At 39.1% G+C, this 25,222-nt stretch overlaps 1 protein-coding gene across 3 annotated transcripts in view; it reads left to right on the plus strand.

Moving 5' to 3' along the window:
- The window catches only part of LOC122560857 (ubinuclein-1-like), a 77,626-nt gene that overhangs the window by 29,005 nt on the left and 23,399 nt on the right, over positions 1–25,222 (plus strand). For 2 of the 3 annotated variants that reach the window (XM_043712030.2, XM_043712028.2), the window contains 6 exons: positions 1,027–1,133; positions 5,787–6,252; positions 11,167–11,237; positions 13,083–13,212; positions 18,279–18,323; positions 19,211–19,329. In XM_043712030.2, the coding sequence (XP_043567965.2) occupies positions 1,027–1,133; positions 5,787–6,252; positions 11,167–11,237; positions 13,083–13,212; positions 18,279–18,323; positions 19,211–19,329 (938 nt within the window). The remainder of the gene's footprint in view (positions 1–1,026; positions 1,134–5,786; positions 6,253–11,166; positions 11,238–13,082; positions 13,213–18,278; positions 18,324–19,210; positions 19,330–25,222) is intronic. The other variant, XM_043712029.2, reaches the window with a different exon arrangement.

Consider the following 25,222-nt stretch of genomic DNA (forward strand, 5'->3'; position numbering starts at 1 on the left):
ACATCTGTTATGTTTTTCTCTAATATTTCAGCGCCTTAGGACGACTTTTGTCATTAAGTGCAAACTATCATATGTGGCTAGAGGAGGGTTTCATGACTCTTGTTCTGCAATTCCATGGGTCACAACAAAATAAAACCATTTCCAGTTATCAAGGTAATTAATCGTATACCTTACCTATATCAGGTGTCAGAGAAAACAGATTCTTTAATAAACAGAATTATGCGTATATTATAAATTCTAATTCAATAATAGTGCTCTAATTGATTAACATACAATGAGAAATAATGAAGTAGAAACACTCATCTCTATAAATATCCCAAAAACTTGTGTACACACTCTCCAGGAAAAGGGAGAAAATAAAATTCCCTGCTGAGTTTGGCAACTTTAGCCGATAGGTTTTTCCGACAAGGCAAAGGGATAGAGCATAGGATGTTTGAGTTTATTATTATAATGTTCTGGCATGTGGTCATACCACTAATTGTGTACAGTTGTCTTTGAATTCTTCTTAGTCAGGAAGTGCAATATTGTAAGGCTGTATCAATCCAGAGGTTTCACTCCAAACTGAAATAGAGAATTTTTTTTTGAAAATGAGGCAGATCAGCTAACCAGCTTGTTCTTAACAGGCTTTCCTCCAACTCCATTATTCTCAGCAAGCCTCCCTCCAACTGAACCACTAAAACAAGAACATCTCCAAACCAGTGACTGTTCAAAAAACCTGTCCCAGCAGAGTCAGCCTTTTCTCTCCAGCTGTGTGATCCAATTGAATGGCAAAGCAGGATGAAGGGGCTGAACGGCCTACATATTTCTACTTTTTGTAGTCTTGCTGAAGTCTGAACTTGTCAGTGACACAAAGAGTAATGTAAAATAGCTATTTGTTTTATACCTCAGTAATACTCAGTTTAAAACCTGATTGAAATCACTGTGTATTGTGGAGATTATTTCAGACATATGTCAATTACCTGAAACTCGTTTTAGTTCCTTTGGTTTGCTTTGGATTAGTTCTGATGTTCCTCTTGTTTTTAATAGAAACGAAAATTAAAAGAAGGTAATGAAAAGACTAAGAAAAGAAAAAAAGATGATGGACGAGAGAGAGAGAAGAAGGCTCAAAAATCAAAGATCTCCAAACAGGCTGGGTAAGTCACTTGGACTTTTAAGTGTCTCCTCTTGAAAGTAAATCAGTTAGCACGAGGGTGCTTCAATATTGTTGGTAGAATTGCCAATTTTTAAAATTCCTGACGGACACCGTGAAAGCAAAATGCTGCAGATACCGAGAATCTGAAATCAAAATACAAAATGCTGCAACTGCTTTGCAGGTCCATTGCATCTACACAGGGCATGGAAACTGCAGGATAGAAATAGGTCATAGAGATGTACAGCATGGAAACAGACCCTTCGGTCCAACCTGTCCAAGCCAACCAGATATCCCAGTCCAATCTAGTCCCACCTGCCAGCACCCAGCCCATATCCCTTCAAACCCCTTCTATTCATACACTCATCCAAATTCCTTTTAAATATTGCAATTGTACCAGCCTCCACCACTTCCTCTGGCAGCTCCTTCCATACACATACCACCCTCTGTGTGAAAACGTTGCCCTTTAGGTCTCTTTTATATCTTGCCCCTCTTGCCCTAAACCTATGCCCTCTAGTTCTGTACTCCCTGACTCCAGGGAAAAGACTGTGTCGATTTACCCTATCCACGCCCCTCATGATTTTGTAAACCTCTATAAGGTCACCCCTAAGCCTCCTATGTTCCAGGGAAAGCGCCCAGCCTGTTCGCCTCTCCCCATCGCTCAAATCCTCCAACCCTGGCAACATCCTTGTAAATCTTTTCTGAACCCTTTCAAGTTTTGCAACATCTTTCCAATAGAAAGGAGACCAGAATTGCACGCAATATTCCAACAGTGGCCTAACCATTGTCCTGTACAGCCGCAACATGACCTCCCAACTCCTGTACTCAACGCTCTGACCAATAAAAGAAACCATACCAAACGCCACCTTCACTATCCTATCTACCTGCGACTCCACTTTCAAGGAGCTATGAACCTGCACTCCAAGGTCTCTTTGTTCAGCAACACTGCCTTGGACCTTACCATTAAATGTATAAGTCCTGCTAAGATTTGCTTTCCCAAAATGCAGCATCTGGCATTTATGTAAATTAAACTCCATCTGCCACTTCTCAGCCCATTGGCCCATCTGGTCAAGATCCCGTTGTAATCTGAGTTAACCTTCCTCGCTGTCCACTACACCTCCAATTTTGGTGTCATCTGCGATCTTACTAACTGTACCTCTTATGCTCGCATCCAAATCATTTATGTAAATGACAAAAAGTAGAGGGCCCAGCACCGATCAAGCTGGAGGTCTATGACCAGTGGAGTGCCAGAAGAATCGGTGCTGGGTCCTCTACCCTCCGCCACCAGCTCCTCAGCCACGCATTCATCTGCTCTATCCTCCTACTCTTGCCCTCACTAGCTCGCAGCACAAGGAGTATTCCAATATTTCTACCCTCGAGGCCGTCCTTTTTAAATTCCTGCCTAACTCTCTCTAATCACCCTTCAGAATCTCCAATCTTTTCCCTTCCTATGTCGTTAGTTCCAATGTGGACAATGACCTCTTGCTGGTCCCTCTCTCCCTTGAGAACATTATGCACCCTCTCTGAGTCATCCTTGATCCTGGCACCAGGGAAGCAACACACCATTCTGATTTTTTGCTGCTGGCCACAGAAAAGTCTGTCTGTACCTCGGACTAGAGAATCCCCTAACACAATTGGTCTCTTGGAACTCGACGTACCCCACATTGCATTAGAGCCAGTCGCAATACCAGAAACATGGCTGTTTGTGCTACATTCCCCTGAGAATCCATTACCCCTTACATTTTCCAAAACAGCACTTGTTTGAAATGGGTATAGCCACAGAGCACAACTGCACTAGCTGCCTACCTCTCTTACCTTTCCTGGAGTTAACCCATTTATGTGACTGTATCTGAGACTCCCCCCCCCCCCCCCCCCCCCCCCCCCCCCCCCCCCCCCCCCCTCCCTAAAACTGCCATCCATCACATACCGTTGCTGTTGCAAATTCCTCATTGCTTCTAACTGTCTCTCCAACTAATCCATTCGATCTGATAAGATTCGCAACCAACAGCATGAATTGCAGACATAATCCGTAGTAACCCTTAAACACCCTTTAAACTCCCACATCTGACAAGAAGCACATATCACTCTATTAAGGGCCATTTTTTTGCTCCTTCACAATCTACAGACCCAGAAAATAACACCGCCTTATTTCTCTACAAAACACTGCTCCAGGTTAGATTAATAGGTACAGCTTATATTTTAAGTTTAATCAAGAGACATAGCTCAAAAATCAAGAAAGAACCTAGTCTACTTACAGCTGTAGACTTTCTGTAGGCCACTTAAAACAATTAACTTATCTGATTCTGTGCTGTGGACTTCGCCCAAACAGTTCCTCTAAGGTCAGTTGTGAATTTCACTTTGTTAATTTTCCCAGACCTATGTCCAGCGATGCACTAATTCAAACAGCAAAAGTAGTACTGTGCAGGTTCACTCTGGTGTCAGTTTCTTTCTCTCCTGCATTGACCTCACCATGTGCTTCCTTTGTCTGATTTTCTCCCTTTTAAAACTGCTGTTTTTTGACTTTTTTTTTCCAACTGTGTGGATGCGGAGTTGGGTTTACTGTTTGCACACCAAACAACCTTGTTATGGAGAAAACTCTTCATGAAAAATATTTTGGATTTCAGATAAAGGATTGTGTACCTGTACATGATTGAGAATAGAGCAGAAGGTTACAATGAAAGGTTTGGGAATGAGAAAACATGGAAGGAGGATCAAGTGAAGCCTGACCACTAACATGGACTTTTTAGGCTGTGCTGTGCTGTGACCCCACAGAAAACCAAAATCAAAGATGGGGGAAAAAGTGTTTTCTTTGGCAGTCCTTCAGGGTGGAGGGTGACCTGCTTTCACTCTCTGGGAGAGCGGGTTTTGTGGGGACTGTGAATAATCCAATCTGGAAAAATATACTGAAGTTTCATAAGCACAACTTTCTCTATAGCAGTTAAAGATCAGAAGCAAAGTCCAGTTAGTACCTAATGTGGCACCAGTGTCCCTTGGTGCCGCTCTTATCAAGAAGTTTGCCCATTCCGATTTTCAGGATTAGTGTATGGAGTGGATGGAATTTCTTTTCAAATGTTTCTTTCTCTCAAAAGTAAGCATCTTTTCTGGGAATGTTAGTTTGAGTGTTTTTTAAATGTAAATTTGACTACTTTTGCACAGTCCTGGTTTATAAAGTGAACTCACAAAATAAATTAATCATAGAGATGACACAGCATGGAGTAATGGATAAAATTTTCCTGCTATTTATGAAATTGTTTGGTTTTCTTTGTAGCAGTTTTTGCAAGTCAAATTATGTTATAGGAATGTCAACAATTTGAGTACAGAACATTGCCCTGTCCCTTCTAACTGGCTTTGCTGGTTATTGCTGCTTAATGGTGTTATGATTACTCAGAAAACTGCTGCTCGGTCATAATTAACCAATGGTTTACACAAATGTATTTAAAAATGTAAATTGGGCATAATAGGATTGCAACATTAAATGTTTTTGCCAGTAGAATTTCTCCAGTTTCATCTATCTTGGTCATAATTCCAAACCTGAAGAAGGGCTTATGCCCGAAACGTCGATTCTCCTGTTCCCTGGATGCTGCCTGACCTGCTGCGCTTTTCCAGCAACACTTTTTCAACATAATTCCAAACCATTCTAACATCATAACTGATACTGGGGGGGAAAGAAGTGAGTTCAATTTTGAATACTTAACTGTAAAATATAACATTTGGGCACCTATCTTATAACAAGCACTGCTGTATTCATTTAGGCTGTGTCTGAGCTGGGGCCCAGAAATGAAGAAAGATAGTGTTGAAAATCAATATAGCAAAAAAAATTGGATTTTTAAAATTGAAATAATTCAGGTATATAATGGCCATGTCAGATACAAGTGATGGTCTTCAAATGTACTGAAGTTATCATATATAAAAATGCTTGAGGAGAAAGTGAGGTCTGCAGATGCTGGAGATCAGAGCTGGAAATGTGTTGCTGGAAAGGCGCAGCAGGTCAGGCAGCATCCAGGGAACAGGAGAATCGACGTTTCGGGCATAAGCCCTGAAGAAGGGCTTATGCCCGAAACGTCGATTCTCCTGTTCCCTGGATGCTGCCTGACCTGCTGCGCCTTTCCAGCAACACATTTCCAGCTCGTATATAAAAATGCTGAGTATTCTGTTGTCTTTTGGGGATCGTTATTCCTCCATGTTTTGAGATGTAGTCTTAAAAGTTCTTGGGGGTTCTCCAGGATTTGGCCATATCTGCAGCAAAAAACTGGAGGAATCCTTCAGACAGCAGTATAAAATAGCATTTTATGCCAGTTGCCCACCACGTCAGGATTAGTGAAAATGCAGAATTTAAGGGTCATAGTATTTAAAATTTCAAGGTGTTTGAATGAAATGGTAAGTCTGTCCTCCCAAATCCTTCTATTACAAGTAGATTTCTCAAAATTCCATTTTGATGATACAAGTGGTACACACTTATTGTGTTCAAAAGCTTCAAGTAAAATAAGACTGGTATTGAAAAATCTTGTGGTCCCTTACCTAAGGAGTATTTTAGCTATGTAAATATTCCAGTCCTCCCTTCAATGAACTTAAGAAAATGGAAAACTTTGTGGAACCATTGTTCTTATCCTGGTTGTGCCCTATTTTGTATCCTCATCCTTGATGTTTTTGTAATCAGGTTTATGCCACTGAATGTCCATAAAGAAGATAAAAAGAAAAAGAAAAAATACATGGGAACCTTGGGTGTGAAAGAGATGTTAAAGAAATTTGAGAAAGAAAAGGAAGCATTGAAGAAACGAGAGGACCAGAAGACCTTGCCCACTTCTCAGACTATGGTTGGCACCCCTTATGAAGCTGACAACAGCTCAATAAATATTAATGTTTCGGACCCTCTGCTTTCACTTATTGGATCAGCTAATGAGAGTGATCTTCTGAAAGTGGCCAGCACTGTAGACTTAGAAATAGACCTAGAACGTCTTCTGAATGAATCTCCTCCAGGCAGTCCTCTGAACGATTTTGATGATGGCAGTGATCCTCTGCCTATACTGCAGTACTCCACAGCGGGACAAACACCAAAGCAAGTCCCCACACTACCGGAAGGGCTTCCAGCACTACTAGAAAAGCGTATTAAAGAACTGACCGAGGTAAGATGCAGGTGAAATAAGTGTCTCAGGATAACAAGAAATCATGAGGCATAAGATATTCTAATGCAAAACGTTGTGCGTGCTTTTGTCATTATGGGAAATGTAACTTTTATGTTTTCCAACAAATTTGTCAATGTCTCAAGCTGCTAATGGTGAGAGGTCTTGGTAGTTTGATTGGAATTCATTCACCAATAAGCGTAGATTAGATTACTTAGTGTGGAAACAGGCCCTTCAGCCCAACAAGTCCACACCGACCCGCCGAAGTGCAATCCACCCATACCCCTACATTTACCCCTTCACCTAACTCTACGGGCAATTTAGCATGGCCAATTCACCTGACCTGCATATCTTTGGACTGTGGGAGGAAACCGGAGCACCCAGAGGAAACCGACACAGACACTGGGAGAATGTGCAAACTCCACACAGTCAGTCGCCTGAGGTGGGAATTGAACCCGGGTCTCTGGCGCTGTGAGGCAGCAGTGCTACCCACTGTGCGACCGTACCGCGTGAATGCTACTCTTAAATCTCTCAATCACGAGACTTGTAGAGGACAAATGAATCAGTAAGGAACTGGGTTGAGTTGTTTCAGCTTTGGGGGCTGGATTTTGAGTTGCAGAGGCCACATGTTTTAATGGAAGATACAGCAAACATTTTATTAACTGGCAGCTACGGGACTAGGAGTATGTTGATTGATCAAATATTCCAGATAATTGCGCGGTACACCTAACCATATAAACCCTGACCAAGTGAAGCTTCGAGATATCAACAACCCTCAAAAAAGATTGTGTAAAAACATCAATGTAAAAAGACACATTAAGTAAAAGAAGCATAATGTAGGGGGTTTTCACCATCACTGTTAAACTTTATTTGCAATATAAATACTTGGGATAGTGGCAGATCGCAGTATTTGCGGTATATAATTTTTACCTGTTTATCAAGAATGCTTGCTGATATGATGCCGTTTAAAACAAAGTTAGCTGTATTCTGAGGGGTTGGCCAACCGTTGTCAGATCTGGCAGAGTTGCAAAACATGATCAAATCTTGCTGTCATCTGCTAAAACTTCTTGCTAATCCAGGTTTATTCTGGGATGCAATGATAATCCCCAATTTGTATTTCTAATGTACTGAAAATTATCTTACGTCCGTTCCTGTCTCTCTTCCACTTGTGCTTTCAACAGTAAGAGTCTGAAGCTTGTGGACTAATTTGTCCATCAGATTGAAGATAATCCATTTGGCTGTTTCTGCAACTTCATTCTCTTCCACTGCCTTGCACTGGACCAAGTTTCTCTGTTGCCCTAATCCTGAACTCTCCACTTCCTCCAGTTTCTCTCCTATCGAGCTTCATGCCTTTCCTGTGCTCATCTTCCACTCTCTAAACCTAATTCCTACTAAATTAACCACCCAACTTCAAAAGACATGTAGGAACAGGAATAGACCATATTATCTTTTGAACTTGCTTTATAATTCAATAGCAACATGAATAATAATCTGCCTCACCTTGACTTTCCATCTGCTCCTCATCGACTTTCCATCTGCTCCTCATCTCTTGATTCCCCAAGACTGTCTACCTTAATCTTAAAGATGCTTAAAAGTGGGACCGACAGCAATTTAGTTGATTCTTTGTACAAGGACAATTCGGAACGAGCAAGAAATGCTGGTCTTGCCAGAAATGCTGGTCTTGATTAGGGATTAGACTAATGCCCACATTCCCTGTAAGATTTTTTAAAAACTCCTTTTAAATATGGGGAGTCAAAATTAATGCACTACCAGATTTGATCTCATCACAACTGTATGCAATGGGTGTCTCAATTTTCATTAATAATGTACTGCAAACCCTTTGTAATAAAGGCCAGCATTCCATTCATTAGCTTATTTGATTTATTATATTTGCATCATAACTTTTGTTTTCTTTGAGAGTCTGCCCAAATCTCTCTCCTTCACCATTAAAAATATTCTGCTTTTCTCTTCCAGTTGCCACAATGAATAATTTCTCATTTCTCCACTTTACAATTAAATCTGCCACCTTGTCCATTCTTTGGGGCATGTTATGTCCTCTTCTCTGCTTACATATTCATCAATCTTTGTATCATCACAAAGTCCAATTGTTAAATAAATTAGGAAGATGAAGAAACAATAGGTTGCAAACAACTGAGAACCCAGCGCTGATATTATGGCACGCAACTAGTCAGAACCCAACAACTTGAAAATGAACAGCTTATTCCCACAATTTGGTTTCTGTTCATAAACTAATCCTCTATTCGTAATGATATTAATAACCTCAACTGAGTGAATCGTTATCTTGCATATTTATATTTGATATGCCTTTTCAAAATCCAGTTATCCTACATCTACATATGCCTTTTTATCAACCCTACTAATTAAATCCTCAAGAAACTAAATTTGTTATCACAGCTTTCCTTTTGTAAAATCGTATTGACTGACCAATCATAATACTGTTTTCTTACTGTATTAAGATGTTCTCGTGAAATATACCTCACCATTACTCTGACATCAGGATAATGGTTCTGCTGCCCTTGTTTTTACTTTTTATTTTGAATAAGTGTTACGTTTGCTAATTACCAATCTCCTTAAAGCGATGTAGAGTCTAGCTAAGTAACCCAGAGAGGGCTGATCTTTTTTGCACATTTTATAATCCCTTACGAATTATGCCAAACAAAGCAACCCTGTGGCAGAAGGGAGTCATTTTTATGGCTTATACATTGTCATACTGTGATCTAGTGGCTACATGTGACTGCAGAATCACAGCAATGTGGTTGTGTCTTAAATGCCCTTTGAGATGGCCTATTGTATTATTAGTTCATGGGCAATTAGAAATAGTACACAAATGCTGGCCTTGCTAGTGACACCCACATTCAATGAAATAATTGAAGAAGCAAGATAAAGTTGCTTGGAGTTTGAAGAAAATTGTAAAACTGAATTCTTGCATGTGCCAAGTTTGTGGCTAGTAAAGTGAATTGGGGAATGCCACGAACTAGATTAGATTAGATTAGATTAGATTAGATTAGATTAGATTAGATTAGATTAGATTAGATTACTTACAGTGTGGAAACAGGCCCTTCAGCCCAACAAGTCCACACCGCCCCGCCAAAGCGCAACCCACCCATACCTCTACATTTACCCCTTACCTAACACTACGGGCAATTTAGCATGGCCAATTCACCTGACCTGCACATCTTTAGACTGTGGGAGGAAACCGGAGCACCCGGAGGAAACCCACGCAGACACTGGGAGAACGTGCAAACTCCACACAGTCAGTCGCCTGAGGCGGGAAATGAACCCGGGTCTCTGGTGCCGTGAGGCAGCAGTGCTAACCACTGTGCCACCGTGCCGCCCACGGTTCACTGGATCTGGCAGTACAAAATTTCAAGTAATTGCAAGTTTCTCAATGTCTAACATTTAGAAGTGATTCTGTAATTGAACAATATTTGCTGGATAATTATTCATTTATTAGATGTGGGTGTAGCTGGCTAGGCCACGTTTGTTACCCATTCTTAATTGCTCAGATGGCAGTTTAAGAGTCAACCACATTGAAGTGCATCTGGATTTAGAATCTAGGCCAGACCAGGGAAGGATAGCCGTTGTCTTCCCTAAAGGACATAAGTGAACCAGATGGGTTTTTCACAACAATCAACACTGTCATTAGAATCTTAGTTCCGAATTTCTACTGCATGTAAATTCCACCATTGGTATAATGGGATCCAAAACATTGATAATACCACCAGGTCGTCATCTTCCCTTGCAAATTACACTGGGAGTCAATTTTTATTTGTCCTAGAGTCCATAGTATGGTATACGTACATGTTTTGGGAGTCACATTTATTAATACATGAAGCCGTAGTCTTTATAGACAGTCTATGCCTTTTCAATTCAGCAAAATAGGTGACGGCCATTGAATCTGCCTGCATTAAACAAACCTTGACAGTAAGGAAGGCTGGTACAATTACAGCATGTTAATAGGCATCTGGATGGGTATATGAATAGGAAGGGTTTAGAGGGATATGGACCAAATGCTGACAAATGTGATTAGACTAATTTAGGATATCTGGTCAGCCTGGGCAGGTTGGCCTGAAGGGTCTGTTTCCATACTATACAGCTCTGACTATAACTAATTGATGCATTCATCACTAATTGATGCATTCATCCTTGGTAATACTTGTACCAACTCGAGTGTATTTACCAACCAGTCAGTGCTGTCCTCTCATACGTTTATAAATATTTTCCATTTATGTTGTTGTTCTTGCGAATTATCCTCATGTGCAATTCAAAAAGCTTCAATGAAATGTATTTTTTCCAGTGATACTCAACTTGCACGCCACCCCAAAGACTTTTTGCATCCAGAGTATGTAATGAAAATGGGCAGTGTTTTTATCCCAGATAGTCAGGGAGTGAAGTATAGAATTGGAGCCAATTTTCTGGCACTGAAAAGCTTTTATTTGGAGAGAACATTACAAAGATAAATCTCCAATCACAGCAACCACAGTTTCAATCTGTTTGGAACACCAGTGAGTCCATACTTAAAGCTCACTACCTGGATTACAATTATTGCACTCAGTTAGTATACAATTAATAGATGTATTCTTAATTTTTTGGAGTCATTTGATGATAGTTAACATGCATTCCAAAGTGTTAACTTTTGTCAGTAAAGTTCATTATAGGTATTTTTCAAATTAGGTTGATCTTTTTAAAGATTATTTTTGAGAGTGAAGTGGGCAAAAGTCGATTGAATTGAACCTTTTCTTCTTCTTCTGTAGTTATTGGTTGCCATTCAGTTTTGTATATGACAAACTGGTGCTGAAGATCATCAAGAACTGCAGCTCTTTAATCCAATTAAAATAGGCTTTAGAAGGGACCTGAAGGTACGAAACAAAAGCTGATGATATTCTTGTCTTGTAGGCTGCCAAAGCCTCAGAAGGAGAGGGGAAGCAGAAATTCTTCACACAAGATGTCAATAATATTCTGCTTAAGTAAGTATAGTCCAACAAATGTTGGTTTCCTTTCAAAAAATGAGACGTTTTTAAAGAGTAGACAAGATTAATAGGTGTCTTAGAAAAATTGTGAAGGTGTAACAAATTTGTCCATCTGGGGAGTCCAAAGCTGAAGGTACAGAACAGATTGTTATAAATCTGTTAAAGAATTTCAAGGGCTGAAAACTGGATCTAGGTTTGCTCACTGAGCTGGAAGGTTCATTTCCAGATGTTTCGTCACCCTACGAGGTAACCTCTTCAGTAGGCCTGCAGGCGAAGCACTGTTGATGCTTTTTATTTATATGTTTGGGTTTCTTTGGGTTGGTGATGTCATTATGAAGGCCCACTGAAGATGTTACCTGGTAGGGTGACGAAACGTCTGGAAATGAACCTTCCAGCTCAGTGAGCAAACCTACATCCAGAACCTCAACCTGAGCTACAAATCTTCTCAAAACTTGCTGGGATGAAAACTCTTTAGTGATTGCAAATAGGACAGATGCATTTAAGGAAAACTAAATAAGTACAAGTGGTATACGCTGGTAGGATCTTTAGCAAACTAAGGTACAAGGAGATTTGTGTTTTGAATAAGCACCAGCCTGATCAGTTGGGTTGATTGTCCTGTAAATTCCATGTAACTAAATTTAGGGGTGTTGGATTTTCATGAAAGAGTAAAATAAACCCTCTCAGCCAAACACTTGGGCTGATTTTCAGTTTCATTAGATGCACAAACCAAAACTATCTCGCAATTTTCTATAAGAGATCAGGTAAAAATGAACAATGCATTTTTTTTTTTTAAAAATTGTTTTTCAAGTTAAATTTGTCATATCGTGTCCTGTGTATTTTGCCTCAAGGCAGGTCCTTGGTTCATTGTCTGCCACTCATCTTGAGCGGTTCCCCTGGCAGTTTTTAATCAGTGGTGGTTTGTAATTGCTTTTCACTCTCAAGGATAGTTCATGAAGGCAGGTCCAAAGTGTATTTCTGAAGAAATGAAACCAAACTGGTTCTATTGGTTTTATTTTGAACCTGGAATAAATGTTAGCAATTAGCACAGAACTTAGTGAACCAAGAGTTCAAATTAGCGGACTTTCATCTGAAGTTTAGGAATCCCAAGGAACTGGGGATGCTAGAAATCAGAAACAAAAACTTTGGAAAGTCCAGCAGGCCTGGCAACAACTGTAGAGAGAGCAGAATTAACATTAGTGTCCAGTGATCCTCCTTCAAATGTTTCTGGAGAAGGGTCACCGGATCCAAATTTTTAATTTTGCTTTCTCTCTACAAATACTGCCAGACCTACTGAACTTTACCAGTAATTTCTGGGTTTTTTTGTGCAGATTAGGAATGTGGGTATGAAGGTCTGTGTGGTTAATGTAACTTTGTTGAATGAGGCAAGCTATTCTCCATCTGCATTTGTGATACCCCTTGCCAACACCTGAAGCTGTGTTCCAAGAGTGCATATTTGAACAATTTACTCTTGGTTTTCTGCTGCAGTACATCATTCCTCATGCTACATGAACAAAGTGTCTTCTTGTATTTGTGCTTGGGTGATGCAAATAACAAGTCACTGAAGTGCTGGCAAAGCTGGGTTTTTGCCATCCAAGTACTTAGTGCAGAACAGAGAGCAGCTAAAGCATATAGATGAGCAAGTCTGTTTCCATTATTTAACCTGGTACTGATTGAACTGCAGATTTTTAAATTATTTTATCTTCCAATGTTCATGTGTAGTATGGTAGCATGAATGTGCCTTATCACAGAAGTAGTATACTTATTTCTAATTTCTATCATGATGTGTCTGTAAGGATCTCAGTAATGTACCTTTCATCTATTTTGATGTGTTTATGCTTTCAGTATTGAACTTCAGTCCCGCGAATTGAATAGTCAGATTCGCTCTGGGGTTTATGCACATCTGGCATCCTTCTTACCATGTAGCAAGGACACTTTACTCAAAAGGGCAAAGAAACTACACATGAATGAGCAGGTAACTGATTTGAAAATTAGTGATCCAGAGTAAAATCCATTACTGCAACTGTGACTATTTAGAGTAAGGAAAACCATTTACATATGTTGTTGCATTCCTATTTTTAAAAATCTGGGGACTAAAGGTGTGTGATTGCAATTGCAACCAAATTTGCAAATAACTATGTCAAAGAATTAAGTTTTTATACTGAAGTTCTATTACTAATTTTAGTTATTGATTGTAAGTTTTGACTATACAATCTGTCTTTTTGCTAGTTCAAGGGTATTCTTCAGAATAAATCTTCATTTTGCGGAAAGAATAGTTTACCAGTGAAGCACTTGAAGATTAATGCTTGGAAAAATTTACACTACATTATAAGATGTTTAAATAATTTCATAAGTAAATTGCCTTTTTGATAGTGATGCAGGAGCAGGCATTTAAATTTTGAAAATACTGTGTAGTAGCATAATATCATAGTTACTTAATTAAAGTATTTACTGGTTTTATGTTTGAGAATGCACAACAGCTAAGCCCAAAAGTTGTATAGTTAGCATGTGACCTCATCCATTTCATCTTTTCCAACACATTGCTGGATAAAGTCACCTTCAGCATATGTTATACGTTGTGGTCTCCAATCCTTATACATTCCTGAAAGCGCATTCCTTTGTCAGCTTTATTTTGTCTGCTCATATCACATAAGGATGGCACAGTTTACTGCTATAATTAAGGGAACGAGCAACTTATGATCTTATAAATGCCACTGTGCTATTTCTGTTAAATTAACCTATTGATCACTCATGATTTGCTGGAACACTCCTATTCCCATAGGTTATAGAACAAATGGTTGTGTTTGTGGCTTATACACAGTGGCTTATACACAGTGGCTTATCATCAAGATTGGCACTACGATGTTGCATTGTTGCGGATGTCCTTCATTGCACAAATGATTACAACAAAGATTAAACAATTAGTTATGTAATTCACATGAGTACAAAAGATCCTATTGCAAAGAAGGAGGAATTTCCAGTATTCTATACACAGTTTCTACACACCCAAAAAAAAATGACAGGTCCTTTATCTCATTGTAGTTGATAGGACTTGTTGGTACAGAATTGATAGTACATTTTCCAACATGAAGTCACTACATTTCACAATGATTTCTTGCTTGAAGTACTTGGTGACATGCGACTATTGAAAGAAAGCATGGGTTTCACAGTGAAACCTTATAGCCTTGTTACTGATAGTTTATGTCAAAATTGTTATTTGTAAAAACAAAAGGAGAGGTATGCAAGAGTGGAAGCAGAGCCCCTTTCAGTGATGTCAACGTTGTGATGACACACTAGGTCTAAGATTGGAATCAAGTCAACTTTCATAGCAATAATGATACTTGGGCACGTGATCCAGATCAGTATTCAGCAATTCAAAGCAATTGTTTTACTACTTTGTCCATTCATGGGCTGTGGGCTGGCAGTTATCATTTATTCCTAAATGCTTCTGAGAGGTAGTAGTGAGCTGTCTTGAACTGCTGCAGTACTTGTGGTATATGTATACCCACAACCCACAGTGCTGTTAGGAAGGGAATTCCAGGATTTTGACCCCAGCGACTGTGAAGGAATATTGATATAGTATGAAGTCAGGATGGTGTTGTGGATTGGAGGGGAGCTTGCACGCTTTTGCTGCCCTTGTTGTACTGGGTGGTTATGGTCACGGGTTTGAAAGATGCTGTCAAAAAAGTCTTAGCAAGTTAACTGAATTGGATCTTATAGATGGTGCACACTTCTCCCAATGTATGTGGTGGTGAAGGGAATTCATGTTGAAGGTGGTGAATGGGTTCAATCAAGCAGGCTTCATTATCCGAAATTACTACTTGAGTATTGTTAGAGCAACATCTCAAGGAGCTGAATGGAGATTATTTCATCAAACCCCTGGTCTGTATTTTGTTGATGGTGGACCTTAGCCTGTGCAATTTGCTACCACAGAAAGCAGTTGAGGCCAAAACATTGTATGATTTCAATCAGGAGTGGGATAAAGCATTTGGGGCGAAAGGGATCAGACGGTATGGGGAGGAAAGGCAGGAACAAGCTATCAATTTGGATGATTAGCCATGAAAATGAATGACCGAGCAGGCTCCAAGGGCCAAATGGACGACTCCTGTTCCTGTTTTCTTTGTTTCTACGGATAGACATCTTGACGGTGAGTTGGAGAAAATACAGAATACAGGTTTTGTAGTTCCTCACTATTCTTGACCTATTCTTGTAGCTGTAGCAATTAAACGGCTGGTCCAGTTCATCGATTTCTGGTTAATGGTTAAACCTCCCACACAACATGTTTAAATTTCTTCAAAAATTGTAAATTGCATTAAAATGTGTGAGACCTGAGTCTCACCATGAAATGTTTAGATCTTTTATGTTGACTCTAGGTGTAGTTTGAAATACAATAAGGTCGTATTTGAAAATGACCCACAAATGTTATACCACTCTTCAGAATGATTCTGTTCACAGCACCTTGCTGTACTTTGTTTCGGTCTTTTACGTATGAAAATTATGAATGGTTTCGAGTAGGCAGTGCATTTTTTAATTCTACCAAAGGCAGCATTGTATCATGCCTTCAGAGAAAAACACAGTTTGTTTTTAAAAAGTTACCTGATACCTTAAGTTGAAATGTTCTTACTCCCTTCCATTCATTCTCCATTAGGTTTTATGGTTATACTGTGCCCTCATTGCATTGTAACCATTGTTCAAAGTCTGAGCTGGAGCTGAAGTGCTGATATTGAAGGATGAGATTAAATTACTACTTCTATTGAGAAACTTATTTAAAAGTTCTTGTAGTTCAGGATATTATGAAAGTTGAAAGGATTAGAAGAGAAGCTCAGTCAGTTTGAGCATTTGTGATTTGATAAAGCCAAGTTTTAGTTTTATTCATTTATTTTCATCTTTGCCTCTGAATAAAAAGATTTTGGGCTCAAACGCCACGTGAGGCTCTGAGTGCCCAAGTCAAGTTGCCACTCTGAGCAGTACCAAAGGGATTTTTTTTGAAGAGCCTTCCTTAAGATGAGTAATTAAATAGAAATAAAAACAAAGATTGCTGGAGAAACTCAGCAGGTCTGGCAGCATCTGTGGAGAGAAATCAGTACCCTTCAAAATGTCAACTCTGCTTTCTCTACAGATGCTGCCAGACTGCTGAGTTTCTCTGGCAATTTCTGTTTTCGCTTCTGATTTCTAGCATCGCGGTTCTTTGTTGTTTTTTGTTCATTGCCAAATTTACTAATCTATTAGTGATTAAATAGAGATCTTGCTTATCTGCATTGGATGGGTGCTTAAGATCAATATCCCTGATATCTTCTGAAGAAGGGTCACTGGACTCAAAACATCCACTCTGCTTTTGCTGCACAGATGCTGCCAGATCTGCTGAGTTTTTCCAGCAATTTCTGTTCTTGTTTCTGATTTCCAGCAACTCCAGTTCTTTTTTTTTAACACTGATATCTTGCTTCATATTCCTCTTCAACCAACACCAGAAGAATTCATTTGGTTTGTTTTTGCAGCATTTTTCTGTTCACCAAATTACAAATACTGCACTCAAAATTGTGTGTGAAATGTTTTGAGGCAGGTGGGAAAACTAGAATGAAAGAGCTTGGTTCATGTAGCAACTTGCACAAGCTCAGAGCATCCTTAAGTGTTCACATCTAATTAATTCTGAAATATTATTTGCTATTGTCATGTTGATGACTTTGGCAGTTAAAGCCCTATAAAGGCTCCACATACACAGATGATTGCCCAAGATCATTTGTTTTTGTGATGCTGCTTGTATGTATAAATGTTGACTAAGTGCATGGAAAGGAATGCTCTAATTTTGTGCGATAGGATCTTTTATGTGTATGTAAACAGGGAGTTAGGACCGTGGCTTTAATGTATTTTCTGAAAGGGATGACCTTCCAGTTTCATACATACTCAACCTAAATTTTGAGACATTTTAGCCAATAGTGGAGCTGAAGAAATGACTTGTTGACTCAGACTTTGAGTTTTACCACAAAGCCAGAGTGGCAGTTGCATATTTCAGAGGTGTTAAGCTTTTGTTTCAAGTTTGAATGTTTAAATATTACAGCTTAAATTAGCTGTGTTCTGATTAAGCTGATGTTAAAAGAAATACAAAATGTAAGATAATGGCAGCACCCTATATCACAAATACAAAGATTGGAGTTCTTCACAAGTTCATTAGTCATTCCAACTTTATTTGGAGAATATCGAAGTTTGTAGTAACACTGGAAATACAAAATCCAAGGATGGCAATGTCTAAAAGACAATTTGCATTAAGTAGTCACTCTCAGAGCAGCAGCAATTGGTTATTTAATCCAGGTTTCATTCCTATTGGCAAAATTATTGTTCCATAATACGGGTGCTTTCCAGAAAAGCAATGAGTTTGTCATGTCATTTCAAACATTCATGTCTGCTGTCGAGGCTTATTTCATAAATTCGTCAAAATTGATTCTACATGGAAGCATCAAATTTATCCTCAAATTTTATATCAATTTTCAGATATTTTAACAGTTCCCTATATCATGAGCTTATTAAAAGTATTGCATTCATGTTGGGCTTGTTTAATTGTGCCACCCTTAAGAAAGTGATCACGAGGAGATAAGATCATGCATACTTCATTTTTACAGTCTTCTCCTGATAATTCAATTGCAAGTTTTGTGCTAAAAAGGTGAAAATATCCAGTAATTTAAATCAAACAATAAATAGCAGTATTTTTGTGCTCTAATGATTTGTATTTTCACAAAATTTTAATAAAGTAATTTTGAATTAAGAGGAGTGGACTATTGAATTCATGAACCATGGTCTGCCAGTGTAAGACCATGTCAAATCAGCAAACATAAATTGTCTCAAGTCCAACTCATTTAATATGAATTATGATATGGTACTCTTACATGACCAGTTTATATCCTGCTTTAGCTCCTATGTTGCTTTCTCCATAAAATATATTTTGGACAAAGTCAAAGAGTAGGGGAAACGATCTTTATACTCCCCTAATTCTGATGTGGGAGTTCGGTTAAGCAACTAATTTTTTGTCCTCTTAAAAAATTATTACAGACTGGGGAAAAATGGCTGGTAAAGACAGGTGAATGCTTAATGCAGGTGAGCATTTATATAGGTTTCACTGTCTATCATAAATAAATAAATGGATTTTTCATGAAAATTTGTAATGTCATGTTTGCATTGATAGATATATCCTTTTTATTGTGTGATCATGAAACTATTGGCTATACGCAAGCTTCAGTCGAACCTATTATCTGATTACACAGCTTTATATATTTTAAATTTTGTGTTTAGTATTCCAAGTAGAGCCATTTTCAGGTAGATTAGCCTGAGTTGTGCTGGTTAATCTGACCTGTTTAATGAGAAATCGACATTTTGGATTGTCATACCTTCAAATAAATTTCTACCATTTAAGTGACTGAAAAAATATACCACAATCACTGCAATTACAGGAGGAGAGTTCTATGCAGACTGTACATATCGAATTTGGTCAAATATAACAAGTATGCTGCAAAACCTTTCTAAAATTAATGAATTTGAAAGGTTAGGGATGATCCATCATACGTTTTTCAAAATTCTGAACCCAGTGTATTAATAGAATCCCTCCAGTGTGGAAGCCACTTGGCCCAACAAGTCCACACCAACCCTCAGATTATCCCATCCAGACCTGTTCCCATACCCTGTTACTCTACATTTCCCATGACTAATGCACCTAACCTACAAATCCCTGGGCAATTTAGCATGTCCGGTTCACCTAATCCGCAAATCTTTGGACTGTGGGAGGAAACCGGAGCACCCGGAGGAAACCCACGCAGAGACAGGGAGAACGTGCGAACCTGAGGCTGGAATCGAACCTGGGTCGTTGGCACTGTGAGGCAGCAGTGCCAGCCACTGAGCCACCATGCCAGATTGCCTAGGTTGTCTTGATAAGTACTCAAGTTAAGTGTAGAAGAGAAATGCAATTGCTTTTAATTTTTTTCTTGCAGGATGGCCGACTGAAGGAACCGATACACAAATTAAAAGAAGCAGTTGGGAAAGAAATGCCAAATCAAATAGCAAAGTATCAAGAAGACTGTCAAGCTCATAGCCACGCCAAAATTGCCAAGTATGTGTCACATGGCTTAACATCAGTTATAATAACATCTGTCATTGGAAACATGGTAAACCATTATAAAGGCAGTAATTTCAGGATACTTAGAATAGCAAATGTTTTTGTCTTATTGAAGAAGAGTAGCAGGGATAATCCAGGAAATTACAGGCCTATGAGCCTCAAGTCTGTGGTAGGAAAACTATTTGCAAAGATTTTCAGAGACAAGATCAGAAGCAAATGGACTTATTAACAATAGACAGCATAATTTTGTGCAAGGGATATCGTACATTACTAACTTGATCGAGTTTTTTGAAGTGGTGCTGAAGATGATTATTGAGGAAAATGCAGTTGATGTTGTTTACATGGGCTTCAGTAAAGCCTTTTGCAAGGTCGCTCATGGCAGACTGGTACAAAAGGTGAACTCCTATGGTATCGGGGTGACCTGGCAAGATGCATACAGAACTGGCTTAGTCATAATAGAAAGAGGGTAACAGTAGAAGGATACTTTTCGAAATGGAGTGATGTGACTAGTAGCATTCCACTGTGATCAGTGCTGGGGCCTATGCTGTTCTTGGTCTACATAAATAATTTGGAGGAAAATGTGGCTGATCTAATTAGTAAGTTTGCAGATGTTACAAAGATCGGTGGAACTGTGGTTAGTGAGGAGAATTGTCAGAGGATACAGATCAGTTGGAAGCATGGGTAGAAAATGGCAGCTGGAGTTTAATCTGGACAAATGTGAGATGATGCATTTTGGAAGGTCAAGTCCAGGTGGAAGTTATACAGTGCATGGCAGAACCCTTAGGTGTATTGAGATGCAGAGGGATCTGGATGTACAGGTCCACAGATCACTGAAGGTGGCAGTGCAGGTAGATAAGTTAGTAAAAAATGGCCTATGGCATGCTTGTCTTCATTGGAAGGTGCATTGAATATAAGGATACGTGAGTTATGCTGCAGCATTATAGAACTTCAGTTAAGCTACACTTGGAATACTGCATGCAGTTCTGGTCACCAGACTGCCAGAAGGATGTGAATGTTTCAGAGAGGTTACAGGAAAGGTTTACCAGGATGTTGCCTGGTACGGAGAATGTTTTCTATGAAGAAAGGTTGGATAGACTGCGTTCGTTTTCACTGAAACGCAGGAGGTTGAGGGGTGACCTGATAAAAGATTTTAAGATTGTGAATGGCCTGGATAGAGTGGAAAGTATGAGGCTTTTTCCCAGGGTGGAGGGATCAATTACTAAGGGACGCAGGTTGAAGGTGAGGTGGGAAAAGTTTAAAAGAGATGTGTGAAGCATGTTTTTCACACACACAGTGGTGAGTGCCTGGACTGTGCTACCAGAGGAGGTGGTGGAAACAGACACAATAGCAACAATAAGTACCTGGACAAATACATAAGTACGAAGCAAATTTAGGGATACAGATCCTATAGGTGAAGACAGTTTTAGTATGGAAGGGCAAAATATGTTGGCATTGGCTTGGGGTCCTGAAGGGCCTGGTCCTGTGCTATTTTGTTCTTGTTCTTAAATACATAATATAATCAAGTAGAGTCAGCATGTCTTCGTGAAGAGCAAATAATGTCTGGCAAATTCATAACAATTTTTTTGAAGAGATAATTAGAATATAGGGGAACCGGTAGATATAATATTTTGAATTTCAAAAGGTGTTCGGTAAGGTACTATACATATCTCTGAGAACCTGTGATGTTGGAGGGAGTATGCAATCATTCCTCCGTATGTGTGAAGGTTCTGTTTCTGTAAAGCCTCACAAATGACGAAATTCAAATGTGGAGCTCATTAAAAATACAGGTTAAGAATCACTGATACGTTGCAGATGTTGCATTTTGTTGCTAATACTTCATGCAGACAAGTGAATCTGAGAGTTGTGAACTGATAGATATAGAGGATTTATTGTACCAGTGGGGAAAGAGAATTGACTGACTGATAGAAGACAGAGAACTGGGATGAGGAAAGCATTTTTAGGAAAGAAATCTGTAACCAATGGAGTGTCATAGAAGTCAATGCTGAGGCCACAATATGTATTAATGACTAGGATGATGGAAATCGGTCTAAGCTTTGAGAGTGATACAAAATGTAAGGGAAGTCAAATCATGAGATTGATACATATAATTTGCAATGAATATAGGCAGGTTAAGTGAGTGAGCAAAATCTTAGCAGATGGAGCACAGCATGGGAAAATGAGAGGTTATGCACTTTGGCCAAAAGAGTAGAGGAGCGGAATATTATTTAAGTGAAGAAAGACTGCTGAAAGCTACACTACAAAGGGACTTTGGGGTCCTTGTGAATCACAAAAAGCTAGCATACAAGTTCAGCATGTGAAACAAAGAAAATGGAATGCTGGCTTTCTCCACTAAGCGAATGGATTATAAAAGTATGGAAGTCTTGTTAAAATTATATGTTGTGCTCAAGAAGAGTGTGGTGAATCTGTGGGACTCGTTGCCACAGAAAGCTGTGGAGACAAAATCATTAACTATATTTAAGACAGAGAAGTTTTTTGATAAGGGGATAAAAGTTGAGAAGGCAGGAGAATGGCGTTGAGAAATGTGTCAGCCATGATCAAATGGCAGAGCAGACAAGATAGGGTAAATGACCTGATTTTTCTTATCTAGCTTATGGGCTTGTGGACTAGGGGGCCAAATTGGATCGTGAAGCAGATCCTGTCCTCGTCAGTTTTCTTTTTGTGTTACATTCAAGCAGGACTAAGATGCTGAAGTGGTTAAAGAAGAGCAGGAGGTTTATTAAGATAAGTATTCACTCTGCAGCAGCAAAGTTAGACCAACTATTTCACTCCAAAATGCTGATGTCCTGTCCCATAATCAGACTCTTAAAGTGACAGCTGAACATAAATAAATGCACAACACTGTATAAGGTACAAGAACAATTTTGGTCCCCTTTTCTAAGCAAATGTATGCCAACATTGGAAGCAGGCCAGAAAAGTTTGCAAAGTAGATCAAGGGTATGGAGAGATTTTCTTATGAGTAGATGTGTAGATTGGGCTTGTACTCATTTAGAGCTTAGAAGGGTGTGAGGCAACATTATTTTAACATACAAGTTTGTTAGGGTACTTAACAGGGTAGATGGCTAATTTTGTTTCCATTGTGGGAAAGTCTAGGACCCTAATCTGAGTTGTTAACCTCTAGTATAGTCTGAAGGAATGCCTGAGACATAGTGGAGTGAGGAATGGGTGATGTATAAGTTAGTTGAGTTAATTGGGTATGAATTGGTTATGTATGTCGAGGAGCTAGTAATCATGGGGCAGGAAAAGTTTGTGGTGTGTGGCTAACTGAAGTAAAGCTGTAACATAAAAGTCGAGACATTAATTTTGTTTAAGTTTTATCTTTTTGGAGTGAACTAAAAGTAAAGGTTTGCCCATTTTGACATCTTTACAATCCCAGCTGATGTTATGACTGGAGAAGTAAGATTCCAGATTTAAATATGACTTAATTGATATTTTTTGTTTATTTTTGGTTTTAATGAAGTTGTCCTTCACTGAAATACAAATGTAATGTTGCAGGTTTGGTTTTAACAATGAAGCAAGTTTATTATGCAAAAAACTAAAGATAATATGACTCTATGACAACACATTTAAACATTTCAAAACACATTGTAAACTAGTGCCATTAAACTGAATAGCACCCCATTGCAGTTTTCAAATATCAGAGGGAGAACTATCTTCTCTAACACAGTGTTTGACTTAGCTGTGGCTTTAATTGCATGATCTTGAGAATCTGAGCCTCTTAAGCTTTTCTTAAAAGACTAATAATTAAAAGCAAGTTTTACTGGACTGTGCCAAATCAAAAAAAGCTCCATATTGTGACATATGTTGCGAGTACTCCAGATAGGAGAGTGAGTATGTCATGTAATTGATTGTAGACTCTCTCAGCTTCAAATAAGCCTTCAGCATTTTAACCATAATGCATAATTTCTGGAACTTTAAATCTATGCAACTTATTCTGAGGTAATCTATTTGTAATGTATCTAAAGCCATCCCCTTTTTGTCAAGACTGACTTGTGCGCGTTCACCTTCAAACAAGGCTTGTGTAAAACTGCCAAAGTTAGGCCTATGGGTGTTTGCCCTAACCAAAAGAAAATAAAAGTAACCTTTGATCTTCTAAACTGAGAGCCTTCCGTACAGTTGTTTATTTTGTTGACTTGTAACAGCTCTTCCAGTTAAAACAAAACCCCATTACATGCAAGGAATACTCTCTCTGTTTTTAGATAGAAATTGCCAGTGCTAAAGAAATACCTACAAGTTAATCATTAAACCCCATCAGACTTGCAAACCAAACCCAAATACCACTAGCTCAAGCCCAAACTCAAACTCGTAGAGTCACACAGCACAGAAATAGACCCTTTGGTCCAACTCAGCTGTGCAGCCTAAGTTTCCCAAGCCAAACTAGTCTCACTTGCCTTGTCTGGCCTCTATACCTTTAAACCTTTCCCGTTCATGTACCTATCCACATATCTTTTAAATGTTGTAACTGTACCAGCCTCCTCCTGTTCCTCTGGCAGCTCATTCTATGCACGCACTACCCTCTGTGTGAAAAAGTGGCCCCTTTGGTCCCTTTTTAAATATGCCCCCTCTCACCTTGAACCCTCTCACCCCCTAGTTTTGAACCCCTCCTCCTCCTCTGTTCTCCACCCCATCCCACTCCCATCCACGGAAAAGACCTTTGTTGCCTGTATAAACACCCCTTGCATCACGATAGAGATGAGGAGGAATGTCTTCGGAGGGAGGTGATTCTGTAGAATTCAGTACCATAAAGGGCTGTGGATTCAGTGTCATTAAGACCTTGAAGCACAGATGGACAAGTTTTTTTTAAATCAGTAAAGGAATCAAGGGTCATGTGGTCGAGACAGGAAATTGAAGTTGAGGGTTATCAGATCAACTATGATGTTATTGAATTCTGCACCTGTGTCTAATAGTCTTTCAGCATAACTGTGGGTTATACTTGTATTTGAAGCTAATTCTTGATCTTGGGAACAATTAGTAGGTCAATCAGCCTTCCCAACCTGTTTGTCCAGTTGATCAGATCATGGCTGATCTGGATATTAATCCCTTCAACTTGTTGTGTTTTATATCTCTTAATACTCTTGCCTAACAAAGATGTCTACCATTCTCAATTTTCAAGCATCCTGTTGACCTTACTGCATTGGGATCTTTCTGTGAAGAGTTGGGTCAGGCGTGGGTTTCAAAGTTTCAGATTTTGACTACCTTTAAGTGCTTCCTGACATCATCCCAAATACCTCTGTTTAACTTTAAGGCTATGTTCTCCTGTTGTGAACCACCCTCCTCTTCCCCACAATATGTGCCCAGCCGCAGAAAATGCTGTTCAAATAGCCACAGCTCGAATAATTGCCCAGGTCTATCATGTTCACAATAAGCATTACAAATTCAACCCAGGCAATTACTGCCCCATTGCTATGCTTTGTAAGCTGAGCAAAGGGATGGAACATGTTAGCATCACTGCTATCAAGTGGGACTTCAATGACCTGCCCAGCTTTGAGTTCCACTAGGGGCTGTAGATCAATTACAGTCTTGGTTCAGACAAACAGCTGAATTGCACAGGTTGGGTGAGACTGAACTTGATATGAAGCATTTGCATTAGCTTTAACTGTCTGTGACATCAAGATCTCCTACAAATATTGAAGTAATTTGGGATCAGGCAAAAACACTCTAATGCTCGCAGTAATACCTTACATAAAAGAAGATAATTTGTAAGTCAACTTATTTTTAACAATGCGTAAGTTATTGGTGTACTTTTGTTCTTTACTAAATAACTGCATTTAAAGAACACAGTATTTGTGTACTTTAACATAACATAATTTAACATAATATGTGGCTTTTTGTCATTCTCTTTAATCCTGCAAGTAATCTATTTCCCATT

The sequence above is a fragment of the Chiloscyllium plagiosum genome, unplaced genomic scaffold (genome assembly GCF_037043375.1).
Source record: "Chiloscyllium plagiosum isolate Xiang-an unplaced genomic scaffold, Cpla_swu_hap1 HiC_scaffold_20, whole genome shotgun sequence".
NCBI lineage: Eukaryota > Metazoa > Chordata > Chondrichthyes > Orectolobiformes > Hemiscylliidae > Chiloscyllium > Chiloscyllium plagiosum.